This window comes from Diadema setosum, chromosome 7 (genome assembly GCF_964275005.1).
Source record: "Diadema setosum chromosome 7, eeDiaSeto1, whole genome shotgun sequence".
Taxonomy (NCBI): domain Eukaryota; kingdom Metazoa; phylum Echinodermata; class Echinoidea; order Diadematoida; family Diadematidae; genus Diadema; species Diadema setosum.
This window is the reverse complement of record NC_092691.1, coordinates 1,768,910-1,789,463: the sequence shown is the minus strand read 5'-3', so window position 1 is coordinate 1,789,463 and position 20,554 is coordinate 1,768,910. Positions and strand designations below refer to the sequence as shown.

General features: G+C 37.8%; 1 protein-coding gene across 1 annotated transcript; it reads right to left on the bottom strand.

Annotated features, from left to right (window-relative positions):
• Positions 1-2,812: 2,812 nt before the first annotated feature.
• Positions 2,813-15,378, bottom strand: LOC140230980 (solute carrier family 35 member F6-like). The gene is made up of 12 exons (XM_072311125.1): positions 15,267-15,378; positions 13,319-13,422; positions 12,328-12,395; positions 11,713-11,771; positions 10,361-10,502; positions 9,304-9,363; positions 8,428-8,503; positions 7,292-7,386; positions 6,313-6,357; positions 5,660-5,843; positions 4,502-4,627; positions 2,813-3,180 (listed from the first exon to the last, which is right to left on the bottom strand). Exons 1-12 carry the CDS (start codon positions 15,359-15,361, stop codon positions 2,954-2,956), a joined length of 1,281 nt encoding a protein of 426 aa, XP_072167226.1. The 5' UTR covers positions 15,362-15,378; the 3' UTR covers positions 2,813-2,953.
• Positions 15,379-20,554: the final 5,176 nt, after the last annotated feature.

The window sequence follows — 20,554 nt, the reverse complement described above, 5'->3', positions numbered from 1 at the left end:
GTATTTGATTTAATTGGCAATGAATACAAACATTATATGATTCAGGTCGAAATCCTTCATCACCAGAAACATGTTTTCACTGTGCTATGCCATTAAGTCATCTTGTCCTTTACAAATTGGCAACTCTGAATTTCAGTGCATAACTTTTAATATGCTGGAGAGTGACTAGACAGAACTTGTTAGATTCATTGTCAACTTGAATGGAAAGCGTTAGCATTAATCTTCTTGAATGTGTTGCCAATTTAAAGATCACTAACAAATTATATGATTTAAAGGCCTTTGATATTTCAGTAAACAAAATAAACAACAGCATATGACCAAAGACTACAAATGGCAGGAGGAAAAAAACAAACAAAAACAAACAAAGGTTGGCTGTTAAAGGGTGAATTAAAGCATACTAATTCAAAGAGAAGTCCTGCATTTGCCAAGGACCGAGTATGACACCAAAATCCTCGCTGTTAATGCCTTGAGCAGATTTAATGTGTTATGGGGACAAATCAAACTGACACAATGGCTCTGAGAGAAGAAACCACACAATGTCATGCCCTGATAATAAGGTCATTGGTGTTTCAGATAAGGGAGCCGGCAGTACAATTGAATACTTATCTTCTGCAGTGAGACCAGATATTTTTATCTACTTACCCTGCTGTGAACAAATTCTGCGCTATCACAGATTTTTAAAAGACAAAAAAAAAGCTTGGCACACCCTTTGTTACAGACAACATACGAACAAACAAATAAAACATGGTGTCCTTCTTAAGGGGCAATTTTAGATTTTAACTACATTCTCTTAATAGGCTAGTACATTCTTCTTACATCAATTTGGTATTTCGTTTCTGGTATTTGCTGTTGCCATAAAGGTTCAGAAAAAAGGCCAGAAACAGATGGCAAGAATGATGCAGTAAAGACAGGTAAAACCATAATTATGTTAAAAGTTCTCCCTGTGATAATCTGAACTATTCATAGACTTTATACAGAATCAACCAGGTTTGTCAGAGATAAATGATTTAAGTATATCTGAGAGTGCAGATTTGACTTGTGTTTTAACCATGGTCAGAATCTTTGTCAGCAAAGAAGCAACATTCCTCCTTGTTTACATTTGATTATTCTTCTCTTTCATTTTGCTTTGCATTCCTATGAAATCCATGCTCATTTCAGCATTCTCACTTTGCTCTGCTCATTGAAGGGCGTAAAAAATGCAAAGGCAGCCTACAATCACTGAAATGCTCATTGAGCAAATTTTCTAGAGAACTGCAATCGGTACATTGTTTGCACTGAAGGGAAAGCCTTGTGGTATTGTACTTTAATTCCTGATAGATATCAAAAGAGATTTGAACTGATTCATTTTAGTTAGAACAATAGAAATTACATTTGCATGATAAAGTGCTGAAGATCATTGCACCCATAAAACTTACTTGTAGAATTCAATCATGAAATTTGCAAGGGGGTATTGTGCAAAAGTGCTTAGCTTACAAAGTCAAACACAGAGAGCCCTGAATGTGTCATAATTTGCTGTCCAAATTAAGCCTCATGATAGTGTTGTGTCACAGACAATCGATTGATATTCCTTATTCTGTTTACTTGATGATAAATAGATGAAAATGAAATGAACACTACACAAAAAGTTTCATTAAAAAATCAGGCAGTCTTCTAGGGTAGTTTGACGAGTTCCGGTTTCACCTACTTTCAAGAAAGAGAGAGAGAAGTCAATGCCACCAATGCAAATTGAATGAGGTGATAGGTCCCCCATTCACCAGCAAACAACTCTTCGCAAAATTGCATATTTAACCCTTTCTGTGCCACGGACTTCAGACAGTGTGTACAACCCTATGAGGTTTTCTGTGCCAATCAACACTCGAAGCACACAAATCCTTACCATGCAACGAGAAGGAAATCCTTGATCCTCTCTCTTCAAAACTATTGTATTAACCCGTTGAGGACGGGCCCCGAGTATACTCAGGTAGGTGTCTATGGGAAATGCATGTTGTAGCAAAATCAGCCCATCCTCAACGGGTCAAGGACTACGAGATGGAAGGGATTATAATATAGTCACTTCAATCACTGACCACAAGTATGACTTTCAAAAATTATCTACATGCAACCCAGAGGATCATTTGTGAGGTGATATGACATCATCGGCTTCTCTAATTTGCATATCAAGTGGTTCTGACCAATGTCACTGTCTTGTGAAAACATGTAAAATTGATACTTAAAATTTTTATGATTTTATCTCTGATTTTCCCATAATTTTCTCAGTCAATGTCTGATTATTGTGATATTTCTACCATTTCCTTCGTTTGACCTTTACTTTCTTCATTAAGGTTACCTTGAATGTGGAAAGGCTTTGTATTATGACCGAAGAGGAATGCTCTTGCTTTCCCCCAAACACCTGTTTACACCAAATCATGAGTTGGGGGGGGGGGGGGTGGAGTAAACAGGTGCTATCTACTGTAGGTTTTGGCTAGAAGAGGGGCTTCTTCTCGTCTGACTCCTACCATTCCATTTGTTTGACTTTTACTTTCTTCATTAAGGTTAACTTGTATTGTTGATTGGCTTCACATTATGACTTAACAGGAAAGCTCAATCATGGATTAGGGGTAAACAGGTGCTATCTGCTTCCAGTTTTTGGCTGGAAGGGGGGCGCCCTCTCATCCCACTCTTTCCATTCTGTTTGCTTGGCTTTTACTTTCTTCATTAAGGTTATAACTTGCATTGTTGCTGCCATTGCATTATGACCCATGAGGAATGCTTTATCACGGACTGGGAGTAAACAGGTGTTATGTGCTTCCCGGTTTTTGGCTGGAAGAGGGGCGTCTTCTTGTCTGACTCCTACCATTCCATTTGTTTGACGTTACCTTTCTTCATTAAAGTTAACTTGCATTGTCGACTACCAAGTACCATTGCATCATGACATATGAGGAATGCTTTATCACGCACTGGGGGTAAATAGGTGTTATCTGCTTCCAGTGTTTGGCTGGAAGAGGGGCGTCCTCTCGTCCGACTCCCCCTCCCAAGAGGCCACATCCTGGATGTTGCCGTCCGTCTTGGTGGCGTCGACGGTGCCGTTCTCCTGAGGGGTGGTCTGTTCTTCGGGCTGGAAGCATTGACAGGGGAGGAAGGAGAGGTCGAAGAGATTGTTGTAGAGACCAGTGCCAATCAGCAGGAACATGAAACCATCAACTGAGAATGAAAAGATGAGAAGGATAACAAGGAAACATGTTAAAATTCGAGTTATGTAGATTTTCAACTAGTTTTAAACATAGGAGTTTGCAATACAGAGGATGTAAAGTGTGGAATGATCTCCCAGATAATATCAAGATTATAAGTTTGAATAATTTCAGGTTTCACTTAAAACAGCAACAGTTGTAGTTTGATATCCACTGCATTATACACTATATATCATATTATATCACATCAATATATCATAAAATTTCATATCATGTTAAGAGATGAGTATTACTGACATTTGTTTTATGTCATCTCTTGTCACTGTCTGTATTTTCTTTATGTGCTGTTATATGTAGATAAATTTTTTCTCTCTCTTTATGATTTTTCTCCTTTTTTTTCTTTTTTAATCATTATTATACACTGAATCTACTGAATCTCTTTTTATCTTCTGTTATATTGTATACATGCACGGGCTTGCAGAATAACAGCCGATGGCTGAGCAAGTTCCTTTTTATCACTGTGTTGAAATAAAATGAAAATGAAATGAAAAAATGAGAGGGGAGAAAGAGAAGATTTTGTCTGTTTGTCTTCATCTCTTATTTTCTAATAGGGGCTGAGTTGGCTCAGTTGGAAGTGCATCTGACTTGTAATCAAATGGCTCAGGTTTGAATCCCATTGGCCTGAATTCACAAAGGCGGTTTAAATTTAGACCAAGGTTTATGCAAATTACTTCTGTGTAAATATGCATGACAGAATGCGTAAGCCGACAGAAGTCTAGTATTAACAAACACGCATTGATACACACATGATAAAGGTACACCTACTTTACACTTATTTTAGTCCATAGACTACTTTACGTTTATTTTAGTCCATAGACTAAATTTAAACCACGGTCTAAATTTAAACCACCTTTGTGAATTTAGGCCACCGAGTCTAGCTGACCAATGTTGTGTGTAATCATACTCTGTCCCTGGATAATGGAGGTCCCATAAAGTGAGAGAGTTATAATCCACACATGTAAAGGATCCCGCTTCATTTATTCATCGCAAAGAGCAGGGTGTAAAGTCTGTGAAGTGGTCCTCCCACATATACACCAAAACAAGAAGATGGGCAAATGATGCGAACCCCCTGTGTTTCACCCTATGTCACCAGCAATAGTCAGCAAACGGTTTCAACTCAGCACGTTGAGCAATATGATGAAGAAGAAGAATTTGTTTCCTTGAGTTAACAAGACGTTATGATCACACTATCCTTCTCAAAAATCTTTACACATTTCCTCAGTAATAGAGTAATGGAGAAAAATATCCAGATTCACTGGTAGAGAAGAACTTACTTTTCAAGATTCCATAGGTGACATCGAATGGCTCCCCGAATGTGGGATCAAAAGCGTAATAAATGACAAGCCCCACGATCCACACGACGATAGTACGGCACGCATCAATCAAAGTTCGGTGGACAGCTAGGAGAAGGAAAAAAAGCAAAAACAAAAATTACGTTGTTGTGGTTGCTGATACTTCCCACCACTTGCTCTGAATGTTGAAGGTAAGAGGTTGCACCCATGTTGTAGCATTCCTTGTAAGCACTGTTGGCAATAAATGAGGGGAGATGAGCTTTTTCAGCCAAGGATCTCTCCCCTTCTCCACTTTCTCCTCAGCCATCCTCATCTACTGTATTCCCAACACTCCTTATACAGACTTCAAGGTAGAGAGGTTTGTGGTGATACCATGTATATGTATATGTGGTCCTTAACCCATTGAGGACAGACTGATTTTGCTACAACACGCATTTCTCGTAGACACCTGCCCGAGTATACTCGGGACTCGTCCTCAACGGGTTAAAAGGACTGTTGTTTGGCTACAGAAAACACTAGAAAGAGGGTAAAAAAGAGAAGCGACATAGAGAGAGTGTAAAAGATGGCAAATTGTGACAGTCGATGTGCATCAGGGAGCTGGAAGTTGAGGTTGCACTGGTATAAGATGGTAGAACAGGAGACGGGGATTGTTGTAAAGAAGAATAAAGTGAAAATCAGGTAAAGGGTTTGGAAGTTGGTGGGAGGAGAAAAATGAACCAGAAAGGATGGAGGAAAGGGGAAATGATAAAATTGTGGAGATGAGAGAGAAGTGATGAAATGTGAAATTCCAGATGATGTATCATGAAACATAAAACATGAAACACAAGAAAAAATAAAGTCAGTAGGTGATGGAGAATGCTGACTTTGGAATGTGGAATCAAAAACTGCAAATATTCTATAAATTCTATGAACAGCATCGATTATCTATTGTCATTCTCTGCATAGATATTGCATAACGTAGCTATGCTACAGAATAATCAACGTATGTTTTTTAAGCATAACCAGATAAACAACAGTCTCCCTTTAATAACCGGGAGATCCTTTTTAACACAGGCTAAATTAACATATCTTCTGGCAACAGGAGGTATGACATTTTCTTTGCACCAAACATGGACTCCACTTAGTTCTGGCCCATTTTACCTGTGAGAGACTTTGTGACTGACAACCCAAAGTAGTTGTAGCCAGCAATAGAGAAGAGGTAGAGCAGACAGAAAGCTAAGAGTTTGCCACTGTTGCCAATTTGAAGAAGGGCATCTATGCTGTCCTCGTAACGTCCAGTGTAGGCCTCCTCATCAGGAATGAAGTAAAGGACTGGTAGGACAATCTGTGGAGGTTATAAAAGGAAGACTGTGAACACTACATCAAGGTACACAGGCTCAGTTTTCTTTTATTAGTCTATATGCCATTCACTCAAAATCAAGCTTGTTGTTTGTAAGTATCGATACATCTTCTATGCCATTGTATTGCAGGGTTTCATTGATTTGTTCTAACATGATAGTTGTATTCATCGCAAACTGACTTGATGTGCAATATTCCAAGTAGTTTCAATGAACCAAACTCTTTGGTGTATTTTGATTATTTTGAAGGCATGATATGGCGTCTTTGTAAGACAGGTGTATTTCGTTTCTCCACACAGTGTCCATTCTATTTCAATCATTGATCAACCTCGCACAAAGGATGAAATATATCACTAACATACATTCCATTATATGAGCAGTCTAGAAAAAGTGTCATTTCATATAAAGTCTCCCTGACATTATTGAACTTCAAGAAAATTTGATGAGTTTTCTTACCAGTCCCAAAATGACGAACCCAAATGAACCTTCCATGCCAACAACCTGAGAAGAAAAAGAATATAAGATGCCATTATATCATGTTCAGTTCTCATCACCTTCAACTGTTCACTGGAACTAAAATATTGGACTACAGATCTTTCACACACTGATGTGAAAATGCACAAACTAAACCCTGTGTGTTCACATATCATATGTCCCTGATTAAAACTATATAACCATGAAGCAGTAAAGAGTAAGGCAAACTCTCTGAGGGGAAAACTGTAATAGCAGACATTTTCATGGTGTAGAAATTTCTACACATTTCATACGATATGAACTTAGTATGAAAATAGAAGCACACAAAATTTTTGCTTGTTACATGTAATACTACTTTATATTTTGATTCCATGGAATTACAAACATGCAAAAGTTATATTACCTGGCCGAGCGTAAAAGATTACTCGCATGAAAATTGCCACTTTTACAGATGAAACTGAATATCTTATTTTTGTATAATCTTTCTTGTGTTGCTCTATATGTCCTGAAAAGAAATTCAGATTGATACATGTTATATGTCCAAAAGCCAAAATACACTTGTACTGGTACCATGAAAATTCAAAACATACAGCCAAGAATAAAAGAATAGCATTAATGGTTCAGTTCAAGCAGTCCAACGCCATGACATGCACTAAGTAGACTTGTACATTTCCCCAGACACAGTTAAACACAAAAACAAAAAACAACTCAATACAGTGCCATTTTCAAATTGTACAAAATTCATCCCCCTTCTTGCCTTTAATATGACTGTCCAGTAGTTTGACCTTGACCGTGGCAAAGGTTGTACTGCTTTTGTCCAATGTACACATTTTACACACACAACTCAAACAAACATGCCCCATTAAATGAAAACAACAACTGAATCAATGCCAGGGGGTGGAAAAAAAAGAAACAAACTTAAGCAATAAATCACACAGTAGCACACTCATCAAAATTTTACCTGCAATGCTGGGAAGGCCCTCTTCTTGAGAAATATTTCTTCTACAATCATCTGAATGGCATTCATGACCTGACCACCTAAAATGAGTAGAATTCCTGGAGAAAACAAACAAACAGAAAACAACAATAAGTTTTCAAGACAGGTGGCTGTCAAAATCTCAGCCTAATGCAATTTGTGAACAGTCATCATACCTCACACAGAGACAACACAGATAGTCAAGTCTCACAGAAAGAAATCACAGATAGAAATAGCATTGAAAAGAAGACACTTGACAGGATATGATTTCTAACACAATATATTGTGACTGCTCGCCACTTGCAATGTACACATTACTGGATGACTGGGACAGCAAATGAACATCACGATGTTGGAAGATACACACTTGGGTAAATACAACTTTAATAGGCATATGCTGACGGGTAAATTTTTTAATATCGATAGATTATCTTGCTCAATGGTACACAAATTGTAAACAGTCAATATGCTATATCACGCCTGTTCTTTTGTCAAACAATAGATAATTCTGATACAGCATGCTGACGTTGAATGGTAAATGTTAGATTGCGTCGAATTCTTTCTGTGGCATTCGTTTAGATTTTCTCACATGCAGTGTACTTCCACATCAAGTTTCCATTTGACTTGAATAAACAAAGTCACACAAATAGAAATTGAAAAGTTTCATCAATGTGGGACATAAAATGAGATATTTGTGAAATTTTAAAGTTTTGTCCAAGTTCAATAAGGCCGGCTGAAAAATTATGAACTAAAGTTCAGTATGGTCAAGAAAGACATCTTGCATGCATATATTTAATTCACAGAGTGGTCAAAATTCATGTCAACTTAGTGTGAGAACATACATTGTCACATGCCATATATTTCCCAGTGGTGTTTAATTTTTGAATCTAACAATTTGACAGACATTTTCAAAACATACTGCATGCCAAAATATTGCCTCAGACTGTAATGCATATGCTGAACTTTGGTTCTTGAACAGAAATAATACCTATTTCTCATTCCGTTCTTGTGGCCCTTGAGTTGCAATGTTAATCACTCATAACAGTGTCTTTAATATACAAATATATGGCATACACGTATATAAGCAGAACATTGTACCAGGCCTGTCCACAATGCTTTACCTAAAACTGTTTGACCAGCTTGTGCTGAATTCTCCTCCGCAAATATGGTTGACATTCCAACCAGGACCAAGCCAAACTGGAAAATAAGAAACAAGTAATTGTTTCAATTACTGTCATTACTTCTGCTTATATTTTCATTACTATTATTACTACCACTGTGACTGCTGCTGGTGCTGTTGCTGCTACTACTACTAATGCTACTACTACTACTACTACTACTACTACTACTACTACTACTACTACTACTACTACTACTAATAATAATAATAATAATAATAATAATAATGATAATAATAATAATAATGATAATAATAATAATAATAATAATAATAATACCATCTCATTAAGCACTTCATATATTTCCAAAAACAATAACATCATCGGTAAACATCTCACAAATTCTCATATTTTATGCACAATCAGCTATATACTTACAAGGTCGAGGGAGTTACAATACTCATTATAACAGCGCACATTTATATCGCACCAAGTCTGTCTTATTGACACACTGGCTGTGGGATGAGATGGAAGATACTACAATGGAAGTTTTTTTTTTTTTTTTTTTTGAAGTAGAATATGCTCACTTTTTGCTTAAAAGAAAAAAATCTGCACCTTTAAGTTACAGAATATACAAATCCTTTGGTAGTGATGCAACTGTCTATCCAGTATATTGTATCTTTGCTCCAATACACATCCAGTGTATATTGCCTACATAACTATTCCTTGTTGCTATTGCTGTTCAAGTGTTGCTATAAAACTAAAAGTATTATCTTGGTCTTTAATGAATATAGTCACTGACCTTTTTCACCACCTTATGATTCCAATATATCCCTTTAAATGATCAGCTAAATCTTATCATGAAGGAAGGCAACCTACCACTGTGACCACCATGCCTGACCAATGGTACCACTTTAGTTGTCTTTTCAGGAATATTTTCTGAGAGGAATAAGAAAAAGCACAAAATGAAACAGAGATTATGAAGAGAAGAAATCAGTAAGTGCATTCTGCAGAGAGAAACTTCACATTAAAAAGGGTGAGTGGCTCAGATTTTCATGCCTTGGTGGTCCAAAAGTGAAAAAAAGTGTTGCCAAGAATAATATACAAATAATACAAAAGGTTAAAATGATGGTGACAACTCTTCTTCTTCTCCTTCATGTCATCTGTTTTCCCTCTTCTTCTTTCTCATCTTCCTCTTCATTTTCTCAGTCTCCTTCATGTTTTCGCCCTACTTCTTCTAGTTTAATTCTTCTGATGATAATACAAGTTGTTGCATTGACTATGATAATGATGGAAAACCGACTGTAGACATGTTTTGCAAAACAAACTGCTGTGGCACAAAATGAAATCTCTAGGTTCTCAACCAGATAACACAGAGCTATAGGAATGTTGGAAGAAGCTTGGAGTTTATGCATGCAGGGTGCTACTTTTCAACGTTCACAATCTTTGCAATTGCTACTGATAGGCAAATTGCCCTACATCGATGTAAATAAGCACTGAATTGATCAGTGTTTTACTAGTAGCCATGTTAAAAAGTCATGGGCGTACGTACTCGAGCAGAATTTCATGAATTTGAATGATTAAGCAGTACCCGCTGCATGCTATAAGGATTCGAACCAACACTTGCTGTCGGGCGGAAGCTCGGTGGTCTAGTGGAGATTACGCCTGTCCGGTGATCAGGAAGTCGTAGGTTCGAATCCTGCTCCAGTACGTATGCCCATGATTTTTTATCTTGGCTACTGTTAAAACACTGATCAATTCAGTGCTAATTTACGTCGATGTAGTGCAATTTGTCAAGCAGTTGCAATGAAAACATCTTGATGGAAGAATTTCATTAATTTGAATTGACAATCTTCTTTCTTAAACACATGGTGTACCGATCACCAAATGAGGGGGTTGTTTGGAGTGAGAGATCACAACACAAGTCCAAACTCACCGACAGTATGCCCGTGAAGATGATGATTGACCCACGAAGCATCTGCCAGACTGAGGCTGACACGTAGAGGAGACCGATCCCAGCCAGGGTGGTTCCCAGGAGATCGCAGATTGTTGGTAGGATGATGATGAGCTGGAAAATTCTGAGGTGACATTGAAGAGTTCAGTCACAGTGACATTGAAGAGTTCAATCACAGTGAAAATAGGAGCCTTTGGACTAAGTACTGTAAAAGTGAAAATTTTTGCGGTGTGGAATTTTTTTTTTTTTTGCATTTTCACATTTCGCACTACTAGAAATTAGCATGAAAATTTAAGCACACAAATATTTTTCCTTGTGATATGTAACACTGTCTAATGTTTTGATAACATGGACTTAACACACACACACACACACACACACACACACACACACAAAACACTATACCCGGCTGAGGGCAAAAAAGAAGAGAAATAAATAATTACTCGCGCAAAAAAACCTCCCTTAGCATTAATGGTTTTAACGTCAATTTCACGCCATGCTCAACCAAATTCAATGACTAAGAGTAAAATCACATACACAGAAAGGCGGAAACTTCATAGAAATGCGACATAAGAACGAGAGACTTGTGAAGCAATCAACTTTCATGGGATTTCAATGAATAATATTGTTAGTTACAACACCATGATTAAGGAAATAAGACGGCTCATCCCAACCAATCAGCATGGAATAGCTAACAGGATAGTTTGGTAGGGTTAGTGTCACAGTCATGAAGAGATGAGGCTAAAACTGCCATATGAACAGAACTCTGGAATTGATGGTTGCAACGTTTAATCCTTCTATAAAATGAATACCTTGGTATTCATACTGTCTGGTCATGAGAGCAGCAGGGGAATGCTTGGTTCTTTAAAAATCTTGCTGTGCCATTTCTCCTGCGAAGTGTTTTTTTTTTTCTTCCTCATATGAATATTTATTACACCATATACGGAAAAGAGAGGTGCAAATTTGTCAGATAGGTTTTGGTGGGTTTTTTTTTTCATATCTTGTTTCACAGATGGCATACGGTTAAGGCATATCAGGGCAATTATCCCCCATAAAGATTAGGACTACGGTTAGATTTAGGGTTAGAATTTGGGTTAGGGTCAGGGAATGGGTCTGGAGTAATTGTCCAGGGGGTAACTGCCCTAAAACCAGATAAGGATACAAGTGAGGAAAGGGCTACCAAAAAAAAAAAAAAAAAAGGAAAAAAAAAAAGGAAAAAAAAAAAAAAACCAATCCTGGGCTCATAGTACAGAGTTAGGAAAAAAAAAATAGTCAAAAAATGCCTCTCTCTTACCACCCCCCCCCCCCCCCACACACACACATGCTCAACTAACCTTGGTTGCTTTAAGTTATTTACTGTGCTTGTCTCTCCTTGGACAGCGGATTCTCTCAACTAGGGAAGCAAACACAATAGAAACAATACCTATAAACAGATGTCCAAGAACCATAGAATGATATTTAGAAAATAGGATGTGCTACAAAGGTGTGTTCATTCTCCTCTGCATACATTTCATTAATCTCATTTAAACCCCCTCCCCCCCCCCCAAGAAAAAAAGTGATTAAATCATCCCTACGCATCCAAAATAACAAATTGCCTATACAAACACTCACACTGTTTGTTTAGGTTATTTTCTGACCTACAAGGCTAATAAATCAATATTCTCTGACACCTAGTCCTATGTCTTCGCAACAAAACCGCGCGAGAGAGAAAAGCAAGAATCAAAAGAGACTAACAATATTGGCATTACGCTTGCACCACAAGTAGACAACGTTTGTGATAAATCCTGGTTTCATGTCCAAACCATCTCAAGCATTAGTACAAGCAGATAGCTCAAGGTTCTTTGATACTCTATGATTATCCTTGCTGTCACACTTTTCTCCTCCCTCCCCCCCCCCAAAAAAAAAGAATTGTAACATATGAATAGTCTGAAATGAATATTCCTTCTCACCTGTTTCCTGAAGGCTTCTCTTTCTTGTCTTCGAACAATCAGTAATCCAATCAAACACAAGCTCTCACCTACATGAAGTGAAACATCAAACAACAGTGATGAATTCTTCTTTCTATAATGGTATTTTTTTTCAATAATCTTTGTTTGAGTTACCTTGAATGTATAACAAAATGTTTCAGGAAACACACACACATAAACACACATATACAAAAGAAATGATGAAGTGAAATAGATAGTTTGTAGATGAATATGCTGGCCTTATTCAAAGTGCTTACTTCTCCATTAAATTAACTTCCATAATCCCTCATCACATAATTTCAAGTCATCTACATTCATTTCCTGATTTGAGGTGTTCTAAAATTCTCCAGAATCTAAGCTTTTTGATGATGTTATTCATACTTTTTAAAAACGTACCGTAGAGAAAACTTGCCACTTGATAAGTACAGAATAGCACAGAAAAATAAAAAGATCTCTACATTTTGATGATGTCACATACTTAGGAAACTACGTATTCAAAATTAACATGAGGACAATTCAAAACACTATGTAGCAATATGCTTCCCAAAATTTGAAGGTTTCATTTAGACACATTAGAACATAGGCCTACATCAATGACTGATATTTGAACGGTTGGTAGTTACAATTGTAAGATATCAAAACTTTGATTTGAAACAAACATTGATTTTGATAGACATTTTGTATTTCATTGAAATCACTTTTTGATCATATTTTTTGCCTTTGTGGTTTTGTGAATTTATCAGGGTAGTACTAAGACATAAAGGAAAAAAAAAACTTTCAGTTTCCATAATAATGAGCCATCTTTCTATGACTGTCTCAAACAAAATCCATCTTCATGATTTATAATAATATTAATGACTTGGACCCATCACTGTCAGTGGGAACTTGGAGCTTTATGTACACTGTACATGTAGGCTATTGTCCCAAAAAGAAAATTACAACACCACGGGGAAAAAAGGGGTTAATGTTGTACCTGTAAACATGATGATCGTCTGGAACCAGGGGTGATCAAACTCATGGGGAGTTGCAGTCACGTTGGTGCCATTTGGTCCATGGGGAATAGCAACACCCTTCACTCTGATGGATGAAGAAACGAGAAAGCAATTAAAAAAAAATACTGTAAAAGCTGTTATTTTCACGTACAGACATTGTTGCAAACAAGGAGGTCACAGACATTTTGGGTTTTGGCAAGATGCTGTTTTCGCAAATTTGACACCAAGGCCACTGTATGTGCATGGCACTTTAACACGAGCCCCCCTATCCCTCCCACCCCCCCCCCCCCTCCAACCGATCCGTGGGCCATGTAGACGACCAGTGTAATTTAGTGAGATACAATCTGTAGTGTGTAGGACCTAGACTATATCTATGATAGTTTCAAATAGTGTTTCACTGCCTCTGGGCACTTATAACTATACACAGTCCAGTCGCTGTACATGGTACGTCGCGACAGGGCTGTACGCGCGCGACCACCAAACACTAGGAGAGCGACGTAATCGTATTACGATAGCTTTGAATTTTGATACTTAACATCATTTTTGTCACCTCAAACTCAACGAGTATACTTTTCAATATTTACTCTACATCTGATGCTATCAGTATTCAAATGTACGCAATGAAACTTACCGAAATTGATCATCATATCCAGCATGTCCACACGGTACACAATCTTTCACGCCAGGCCTAGCCCGACCAGACGCTGTTATGCTATGCGAAAAAAGCGTCTGACGAGCGCGGCATGCAGCCTCAAAGTGAGGAACCTCAACACAACTAGCACTACAAAACTTAGGAAAATGTATACTTTTCTCCTTTAAACAGAATACTTTACTCACGTTAAATGCATGTTTCTATTACAGAAAAATAGTTCGCCACACTGGGTCCATGGAGACCACTTGCGATAAGTCCGTGGAACAAATAAATGACACTTTCTGGCGCAATTCCTGACCGTCGGTACGTCGCGACGTACCATGTACAGCGACTGGGCTGTGTATAGTTAGGCCTGGCGTGAAAGATTGTGTACCGTGTGGACATGCTGGATATGATGATCAATTTCGGTAAGTTTCATTGCGTACATTTGAATACTGATAGCATCAGATGTAGAGTAAATATTGAAAAGTATACTCGTTGAGTTTGAGGTGACAAAAATGATGTTACAACGTAAGTATCAAAATTCAAATATCGTAATACGATTACGTCGCTCTCCTAGTGGTTGGTGGTCGCGCGCGTACAGCCCTGTCGCGACGTACCATGTACAGCGACTGGGCTGTGCATAGTTACGCCAGGCCTAACTATACACAGCCCAGTCGCTGTACATGGTACGTCGCGACGTACCATGTACAGCGACTGGGCTGTGTATAGTTAGGCCTGGCGTGAAAGATTGTGTACCGTGTGGACATGCTGGATATGATGATCAATTTCGGTAAGTTTCATTGCGTACATTTGAATACTGATAGCATCAGATGTAGAGTAAATATTGAAAAGTATACTCGTTGAGTTTGAGGTGACAAAAATGATGTTAAGTATCAAAATTCAAAGCTATCGTAATACGATTTAACGTCGCTCTCCTAGTGGTTGGTGGTCGCGCGCGTACAGCCCTGTCGCAACGTACCATGTACAGCGACTGGGCTGTGTATAGTTAGGGCACTTATTGAACCGTGCACATTGATGATAAAGGTTTAATCAATTCATTGCAATCCTTAATATAAAGTAGCCAGACTAGCGATTTAGGAGATCAGTTGCAGAACTGATAATTGCACTAGCGACAGGTAGTATTGGTCTAACGTTACAGAGACTGAGCTCAGCTCAGATCGAGCCGCCACGCCGGGCTGTAGCCGGCCGTGGCCACCCGCGGCCCGCGCGATACCGAAATCTAAATCTCGTACGAGTCGTAGTCCTACAATTCCTTTCGATTACTTCATACTTACACACAGTCGTTTTGTGCCTTCTTGCTCAAAGTGTTGATACTGCCGGTGACCAGCATACCTACAGCAAGCATGATTTGGTAACATGATAGTGCCATTGTTGTTACGTTTGAAACTGAACGTGAAAGTCTTGAAAGTCTGCTGAAAGCCGGATGCTCATAGCCTGTGAGTGTATGAGGGTAGTTACGGTGCATGCAGTGCAAAATAAAGTGGTGTAGACGTAGTAGGTTAGCAATGTAGGTCACATGACCTCCTGGTATTGTTGTCACATGATTTGGGGCCATGGGGTCTCGGGATGAATGCGTCACGCAAAATAAACTGATTGCCCAATGCTTGTGGTGTAGGTTTATAAGAAGAGGTTCATGTAATTCAAGAGCTGGAGTTCCAACTGGCTATTTTATTATTCAAAGAGCTGTCAGTTTTCTATGGATGGACAAAACAATTCCAAAGGTACATGTGTGCCCTTATTAGTGATCGAGATTGAAGCCGCCGTCTATATATTTGTGATGAGCAATCTAAAGATTCTAACAAAATGTTGGGTATGTTTTGCTTGTTTACCTTATTCATCAAATTAGACCCTACATGATATTTCACCAAATGATAAAACATATAAAAAAAAAAGTTAATCCCGTCCAGAAAAACGGTGCAAAAGTATAAATCAGAGCTGTATCGCGTGAAAGTATTTGAAACTGTGGGACCTACTCTCATGGAAAGCCGATTTTATCACTTTTCCGCTTCCGATAAATGAAACTGATATGGTATAATCTTCAAATGTAGCTAATTACTTTAGGCCTATAACAGATGGATAGGCCTATGTCAGATAAGTGCCCGGGCATGTCCAGTCGAGTAATTTTGAATTATTTCATCAATTTTTAAGCAATTTCTATTCGTGCATTGTATCCCCTTGTCTTTACCATTACATATCGCCCACTTTTCAGAAGTAGGGATGCCGCGTACAACCATCACTAAAGACCGTGTCAAGTATCTTCCTCAGAAAGTGCATGGTCATAATGCAATGAGACACAAATAGGCCTTTTGCAGGTAGTTGGCACATACTTCAAATAGTTTTGAGTGGCGGCTTATAACATTGGTTCAGAGGAAACGTGACTCCATTCTCTTAAACCTCATTATAGGATTTGGAAAGCGTGATAGGCCTATTCATATTTGTCTATTTTCCTATAGCGTGATTTTTTTTTTCTTACAGAGATTGTATCTGCGAACCTGTTCAGAAAATGTTTGATGTATTTTTTGATCGAAAAATTTTCAAATATTCCTGACCTGAGCGTATTGGTCTGATTTCTTTCTTCTTTTTTTTTTTTTTTTTTTGCATATATATATATATATATATATATATAATTTCTATATTGAAACAAAGAAAGGGAAAAGTGACCAGAAATAAATGATAAATAGTGAAAACTTTGAGCAGAGAAAAAATATAATTATATGAATGTATATTATATAGATATAGATATAATTTTTATTTTTTTTTAATATCCATGATGCGACAGGATAGTGCATAGGACGCCTATATGGTTATCAGTTCGGGTATTATTACCATGTGATATCAGTGATTACTGACAATGGCAAAACAACCATTCTGATTTGAGTGTCAATACCACATGCACTTTATATCATTTCTGTTTAGGCGCTACATGGGTGCATGATATACACTGTACTGAGCATTATTCGAAGTCAGTATCATGTACTATTTATATACGAGCAAGTATATTTATAGGGCTAATCTATCCTCACTGAACTTTGAACAATGTCCTCCCGAAAATGTCTCCGCAACAAGATTTATTTTGAACGGCATGTGCTACGCCACTTTTGCGAGATACGGAGACTAATGAGCAAATGGGTGCGCCGCAGGATGCGACACATTTTACTTCCACACATTCTGAGAACCTTCAGAACTGTCATAACTGGCTTACCAGACACACATTAGAATGTATGTGATCAATTTTTGTCATCAAAATCTCAGTCTTTGACTACCTAAGATGGAAAGAAAACACGGCCTCGTTCTGCTACTTGGATCGGTAGTGTGTTCTGTAACTCCGCTATGAAGGTAAGTATATCTCAATACTTCTCTGCATTTTAATAGCGTTATGAGGACTAAGCTAGTTCTAACAAGATGATGGGGAAGATGGGCGCAAACCAAAATAACCAACCAGAAAATCACGCAATTCGGAAAATACTTGCAAATACTTCGCATTGAGGCTGGAATCCTTTTCAAAATTAAAAATCTCCACGCGTCTAACTGCAAATCTAATGAAAATATTATGCCGTTCTTTATGCTGTCATGCACAGCTCCTCAAAATTTAATGGCGGGCGCGAAGCTCTTTTTCGTTGCGTAATCCGAAATGACACGAATTGTAAATAACATTAAATAATATATCACTATTTTCATAAGATAATGTCGTCATCATATTGTGATCAGAAGTAACAAAAAAGTCAATTGTAATTCATGACTTTTTTTATGCCTGTGGCCGGAGGCATTATGTTTACGGGTTGTCCGTCCGTAATCAATTTTGTGGACAGCGTAACTTCAAACTGTAGATGAAACTTGGCATATGAGTGGACGAAGTTGTGCCTGAGTGCACATGTTCAAGGTCAATGGTCAAGGTCAAATTCTTAATGTTACTATTTCCTCCATCTCTACAATGCCAGAAGATATTTTCTTCAAACGTTGTGACGCCTACATGTATTTCCAGATGAAGATTCTCAGGGAAAATTTTGGGCCATTGGTTCAAAGGTCAAACGTACAAAAGGCTACAATTTCATTTTTTTTTCTGTATATCTCTGAAATGGCTCAAGATATCTTCATGAAACACATATGCATATACTGCCTGACAATGATTACCTTTCGAATTTTGGGATCATGGAGTCAAAATAATGTCAAGGGTCAAAGGTCTGTTTTTAATGTCGACTCGTGGGCTGCATGACTCGTGGGTGTCGGTCTTGTGGGATGACCCCGGGACGAACAATTGTGGAGTGATACCAGACGCCACATTTGACATTTCTAGTTTTTATTCATTTGCGTGTATCTCGGTCACCAGTCTCTTGCTCGATTTTTTCCCCAAATTTGAGTATGTTGTAGCCAAAGAGTTTTTCCCCAGTAACTACATGGTGCTATGGTGGGGAGGAGAAAAATTTCTGGTTGTAGCTCAGACATCTTTCAAATCATTATGATAGATGATAAATTAGATGATGTCATCAAACCGACAATTGTGATTAGATGCGTATTGCATAAAGGTTTTCCCGCTCATTTCAATTTTTTTTCATTCAGTTTGATAGGTAGTTCACCACACACTCTGACGGCACATTTACGAGAGGTTTGAGACAATGATCACTGTTTCAGCTAAACATGGGGCAGAGCAAACCTTCATGTGCATTGCTACCGGTGACTCGCTGAATGGAACGTCGACAGCAGAAATCTCCGTTCTGCCCATGATGTCAGGTTAGTGAAAAGTTGCCAAATTTCTATTTCTGAAGGATTTATCTTGGGTATGTTTAATCAAATTGGGTACTTGGGAGTAATCTAATTGTTTGGCCACACACTCCAGGGCCGGCGCTACGTTTTTCAAAGTGAGGAGGCGACTTCATTTGAAAAGGGATGTCGATTCGTTTTCAGGATGGAGGGAATATAGGGGGACATTTTGCTGCCACTTTTCTACCAAAATCGGTTGCAAAACAAGCAAGGAAACAACCCAAAAAACAAACGACAAAGTCAGACCTCCTACAAAAAGGCGTGTGTGTGTGTGTGGGGGGGGGGGGAGGCAAAAAGTCAAACCCTATAATTTTCCAATGGCGTCGGCCTTACACTCATAATATAATTGAAGAGTCCGTTTGTTTTGGAAACACACGCAGAAAAGAAGCGTATATTACACACTGATTTCACTCGGTATAAGGGCTGTAAAGTAAAATGAATTTTATGACTCTTCACTGTATATTTTGTCATCAATTCAAATGTGCCAAAATGTGTCCTAAGGTTGGACTTGTATAATCGACTATTTCTTTGCAAATTGACACTATACAAAAAAATGAATACGTGGATGCATAATTTCCTTTTGAACCATATGATGATTGTGCTTGGTGGGTATAGTTTGTATCATACAATGCAGTGCTTGAACTGTGAGAGAAAAGCAAAATTGAATTGTTTTTCTACTTCTTATTTGCACATTGTGTAAATTAGGGGGTAATGATCATACAACTATTTTGTTTCTTCTTTGTTAATTTATCGAATGTTTCTATCTTTCAGGAGTAATTTAAAATCCTATTTGTTTAGCAGTGCATTTTGAAGACCAGTCATGCCTTTTGAAGACAGACTTTCATGTCTTTTTTTTTCTTCTGCTTCTTCATCTTCTTCAATTACGGTGATGTACTTTTATCTAATTCAGTGTGTTTGCTTTGATGTAAAGCGCCTTGAGCATTTAATCAAAGTGGAGAACGGCGCTATAGAAATTGTATGTATGTATGTATTATTATTATTGTTATTATTATTATTACTACTATTACTATTACTATTATCATTATTATCAAGATACATAACTATTTTGCCTTGGATGATATTAAAGGGGTTTTCTTATTTTCACATACTAATTTACATAAATTATGCAAATAAGTGCTTATTTGCATAGATACAGAGTGTCTCTTTTTTTTATGCAAATACTCCACGGAACACAATGTTCCAGATAGGACATTTTATGATATAAATTGCAGCGATCACCTTTGTTTTTGCTCTTATAAATTCTACTTATAATTGAAACTTCAGGAAAACGTCAGAATTTGGGTCTCATCGCTGGACTAGTCATTGGGGTGCCTGCTGCAATAGCCATCCTATTTCTCCTGGTTTGGAAGTTTCTGCAAAAATATCATCCCGACTACCTACCGAGAAGAGGTTTGAGTCTATTTTTACATTGCTATTATCATTCATTCATTTCTTATCATATCAAATTGCAAAAACAGTCAATCTGCACTAACTAAAAACCCGTGAAAAGGAGTGGCCTATAGATGACTGGAGCAGTTAGCGCTCTTCGAATAATTCTGCGTACATAGAATGATGGTCATTGTGATAATCAGCCAAATATTGTGCTATAGAATCATAGCATGTGCTATGACAACAAAACATGTGAGCAATGGAATGTGTAACAATAAGATTTATATAGTGAATCCTCTGATACTCAATGCAATTTGTAATAACATTTTAATGTTCTATCGGGTACTGTGAAATTAAATTCCTTTTGGAAACATTACAACCATGGCCGAATCAAGCATGTATATACTTCAATTCA